At 44.7% G+C, this 4,981-nt stretch overlaps 1 protein-coding gene across 1 annotated transcript; it reads right to left on the bottom strand.

Annotated features, from left to right (window-relative positions):
* Positions 1–2,456: 2,456 nt before the first annotated feature.
* LOC125540612 (uncharacterized) lies at positions 2,457–4,714 on the bottom strand. Its single transcript, XM_048704214.2, has 2 exons — positions 3,523–4,714; positions 2,457–2,787 (listed from the first exon to the last, which is right to left on the bottom strand). Exons 1-2 carry the CDS (start codon positions 4,696–4,698, stop codon positions 2,731–2,733), a joined length of 1,233 nt encoding a protein of 410 aa, XP_048560171.2. The 5' UTR covers positions 4,699–4,714; the 3' UTR covers positions 2,457–2,730.
* Positions 4,715–4,981: the final 267 nt, after the last annotated feature.

The raw sequence follows: 4,981 nt of genomic DNA, 5'->3' as shown, positions 1-4,981 counted from the left end.
TGAAGTTTCACAAATACTGTTGCTTAATTCTGAAACTTAGGCTTCATGAATAATTGAAGTGGGTGATGCAGTATGTGCCGATCATATCTATTTTTCCCCTTTAATTCTAACAATTCAAGTTGATAGATTATGCCCAACCATTAATCTATGTATGGCTCATGTGGATTTTAACTTCAGCATGCTTTCGATTCTGCTGTGTCAGGCTGGACACTATCGTTTACTGTTCAGCTAATACAATGGTTACCAAGGAAAATGGCCCTTTTCTGTATAAATATTAGATGATATGGGGTTGTTCCCTGCACATTCCTTCATGGCTTGTGTTGAGTGCATACCTGTAGTCAATTGTACCATGTTTCAGCAGTTTTCTTGTCTGTGAGTTTATTTGTATCCATAGAACATTGGCATCACTAAATTGTTAAGTTTCTTATAGACGCACATGGAAATATCCACCATGTAAAACACTAATTTTGTTTGTTTTGCAGTGCTGGATCCATACCAGCGTGTGCCTTTGCCAGGGGACCTACTTCTCCCGGAACAGGCCATCATACAGCCACAAATGGAAGTGAAATATCTGGCACGTCTCCTCCAAGTTCGATGTAAAAAGTGCTAATCTACCTGTGCCGGAAGCACTTTAGTGGCCATTCCTTCGGAGGTAACTTCAGTTCCCAGCAAATTATGTTTGACACCGATGGAAATGTCCGTATCGATGCCGCCCCAGAAGAATATAGTCGGCCTTCTGCCTTGTTGGACTACAATGCTATTTCTGTAATCTTTGACCGGGCCTTAGGAGACGCAGCTGACAAATATCCAATGGATTTTCATCATCTGATTGAGTTCTTGTCAGCTAAAGGTCCAAATGTTGACTGTCAAAGTAAGGCAGTGATTGCTTTTGTCACAAATCACATTTCTCTCTTGACATATTCTGAAAGGATCAATCACAGTGCATTTCTGGACCTTTTGATTAAAAGGCTTGGTGAAGATGATCTAACCGCCTTGATAAAAGCTCTCGCGAATTTTAATTGGGAGAACAGGTTGAGGCAGATTCCAGCAATGGATAAAACGTACACTTATATTTGGTGGGAAGATGATGAGGGGAACATACGGTACCCGTACAAGAATAATGGAGTCAGTTTGCTCGCGTTTTCTCACAATTTCTTCAAACACCGCTTAGTAAGATATTTTTTGAAATATTCTCTCTTGCATTTAAGTTTGACAAGCTATTTTTGTATGACAAGCTGATAAAACTTATTTTGATGCAGGGGTTCCCATTAGATAAGCTTGAAGCAGCGTTCTCATTGGTGGTGGCTGAGAAATATTTTCTAGCACATATGCTGTTTCAAATTTTAGTTAGATTCAAAAGCAAATGCCAGCAGCCATGCCCTGCATCAATTGAGACTTTTGTTGATGAAGTGATTCAAATGTGAGCTATGCACTTGCTAGTTGGTAATCATACATAATATGGCAACTTATCTGATATGTTTTTTGCTTATTTGCAGGCTTGGTGATCACACAGTTGATTGTGAGATGGTCCAAAATAACTGATTTCAAGCGCAATTCCTGCGGGTGACTGACTGTTTAGCTAGATGGCCTGCTACGCATTTTGTGAGAGTTGAATGCATGTCTAATACTTGTATTGATTTCAAGCGCAATTCCTGCGGGTGACTGACTGTTTAGCTAGATGGCCTGCTACGCATTTTGTGAGAGTTGAATGCATGTCTAATACTTGTACTGATTTCAAGCGCAATGCCTGCGGGTGACTGACTGTTTAGCTAGATGGCCTGCTACGCATTTTGTGAGAGTTGAATGCATGTCTAATACTTGTTCTTGTGCTGGACACTCGGGTGGTGGCTTGTTGTGTGTGTTTGTTCATTCCTTGGTTTTGTTGCACCTTTGGTCTGAGTCCTCGTGTACGTACACAATTCCAGGCTCTTTCAGCTTGAAAATATATTGTATCAACGAGATTGTCATCCAACTGGACCTTTTCACTTTTTTCAGCTTGAATTTTTTTGTTTCATTAATTCTGAATAGGCACACTCAAAACAAGCGATTGTATGCCTTGTGGTGCAACCAGTCTTTGAAGGCATCAAAGAAATCCAGCCATGCCGCACAAACAAATGTAACCACAGGCCACGCAGAAATTACAAATGGCGCGAGCGCACCACAAATGTATATTACGTGTGTGCAAACCAAATTTCATGTGGTAAACACATTCAACTTTAGACATTTGTTTTCAAATTCTTTTTAAACTTTATAAACATGGGTTTTTTCAATTTTTTTCAAGCACCACAAGTTCATGCTACAGAACATGAGCGTCAAGGGTACATGGGCAATCATTCTATTAGCAAGTATGAAAATCACGCTAGTTAACAAATTGTTTCCTTTTAAAATCCAAAATTTATCTTGTTTTTGGTCTGTCAATGCCAGTCAAATCATGGGCAAGCAAACAACGGAGGGAGGCATCAAATTAGTTCTCTAATATTGCTTGTAAAATCATAGTAGTAGAATTCATGTAAGAAAATGACAATGATGCAAGTTACAATCCAAAAGAAGCCACTCACTAGACATACACTAGACATAGAGCCATGACTCATACATAATGCATTCTACCCAAAATCCAGTTTAATAAATAAAAACAGTTGATAATGACCACATCAAATGCCTCCAGTGGACCCACACAACATAAAGTGATAATGATGCGGTCCAAATTTCCACTTGATGTGTTGCAACATCTCAGGCCTTCGTCTTCTTTCCACTTGCGCCAAACTCGCTTGCTGCTTCTATCTCTCTCTGGCAAAAACGAAACAGAGATGTTTGTCAAACATAATACCTTTAGTGTGACCATATGACAGGTTATAATTACCTAAAAACAATTTTAAAAATGAAAAATTGCAAGCTAGAGTAAACATGCGTCGATATTAATTATTTGGGAAACACCCAACACAATGTCTAAAGGTCAGTCTAGGATGCTCTGAATTAAAATCGTTGAAACAGCCATCTGTGTCAAGGGTACATTTATTTACTTTTGACATCTTTCATTCAGACACCGTCAGTGCTCAGCTCTAGTTTGAAATTATGCTTCAACTGCTATGTGCATCTTTGAATGGACTTGGCTCATACCAATTCCAAGTTCAGAAACGAACTACACATACGCTGCTATATTCACTGAATGCCTTAAAAGTGTAGGGGTGAAGCTAATGACAACACATACGCTGACATCTTTGAATGGACTTTGCATGTTCAGGTAGTGACAATTGATTACAGAATCATGATTGCGGATGAGCATCTATATCAGACATCTACTGTTCAACATGAGGAGGTGGCCAAATATCTTGATTTCTATTAGCAAGTATGAAGCAAACTGGACGCGATAAGCAAGCATTGGAATTTTAATCATTTTATAAAACCTAAGCAAAATTATAGTAGCACGCCTGCAAATGAAAGCATGTTCAGTGATAGTGAACACACATAGATAAAATGACAGTAGTATGCAAATGAAACCATGCTTGGTGGTGGTAGTAGTACCGGGTGATCCTGTCGTCGGTGCGCACTGAACTCACTTGCAAAGAGCTGGGAATAAATATGCGTCGTCTTCTGTTGATAGACCTGGACATCGTTGTTATTCCCCATGTCGACACGAAGCAAATACTGGGCCTTGTGCACTAGTCGACGGTCCTTCCCCACCACACTGGTATCGTTTACGACTAGGTAGACGACGCCGTCTTGATGGATGCTCAGGACAGGGAACGACGGAGCAAGCTGTCTCAAACCAGCAGACTGGTAGTTGGTGTTTGCCCAGATGTCTTGGACGCTGCACTGGTAGCTTATGCTCCACCCTGGGTGGTCAGGGTAGAGAGTCCAGACGGTCAGTCCATATTCTTCGCCGGGCTTGCGTTCAACAAATTTATTGAAGGCAAGGAACTTGATGGAGCCACGAACACAGGCCACGGAACGGAACTCCTCAGCACAGAGGCCGCCTGGATAGTCGGAGGCATCATAGTTTGGACGTCCTTGGGGCAACTCAATGAAGCTCAACTTGCAGCCTTGGTGCAGATCACAGAGCACCATGCCTTGGTGGAGATCCACCCAGCAGAAGGTAGAGCCCCGATAAGAGAAGCACGAGTGAATGGAGAAATACATGGCTATGTTGGGTGGAAGGGGCAGGCAGCCGGGCTTCAAGACCCATTCTTTGGCAGACGACTCCCACAGCCAGACGGCGGCTCGGGAGAAGCCTGGCATGACCCAGACGAGCTCGGCAAGAAGGTAGCCACCCCCGGTGGCGTCGCACATGACGACGGCCGACTGGTGCCCCATGGCCATATACTCGTCGTGGGAGGGGATAGGGGGGATGACGGAGAGGGAGCCATCCCTGGCGTCGTAGATGAGATAGGCTCCCATCTCCGCAAACGTTTCGGCGCCAGGGCGGTACCCTCCGGCGTAGAGGGCGACCAGGTTCTTGTCCGCGCTGGAGATGTGGCCCGAGCGCAGGCCTAGGAGCGGGGCGAAATTCGGCGGCGGTAGTATGCGGAGGGAGGAGAGTTGCGGCGGAGAGGCGACGACTGCGCGGGCCTTGAGGGCGCGCAGGTACTCGATGACTGCATCACTCGTCTCTTTGTTGCTTGCTCCCCACGGGCAGGGGGAGGGGATTGGCACTGCGGCCACGTCGTGGGAGAAATCAACATGGCGCTTGAGTAGAACCATCGGGGGGGGCCATGGCGGCTAGGGGTTAGGGTTTGGTGGAGGGAGGGAGGAAGGAGAAGGGGGATTTGGGGATCGGATCGACGGTGGCGGCGCGGCTAGGGTTAGGGTTAGGGTGGAGGCAGCGATTTGATTTGGGGATTTGGGGATCGAGCGAGGAAGGAGAAGGGGGATTTTTGCCTGGTAGTAGATCTAAAATAAAATACATCAGCAGGGAAACCGGCGTCAAGGGAAGGAAAGAGGGGACTCGCTTGGACAGTTGGATCCACCAGCGAATGGTTCCCAG

This window comes from Triticum urartu, chromosome 2A (genome assembly GCF_056163025.1).
Source record: "Triticum urartu cultivar PI428250 chromosome 2A, HENAU_Tu73, whole genome shotgun sequence".
NCBI lineage: Eukaryota > Viridiplantae > Streptophyta > Magnoliopsida > Poales > Poaceae > Triticum > Triticum urartu.
This window is presented reverse-complemented; position numbering and strand designations above follow the sequence as displayed.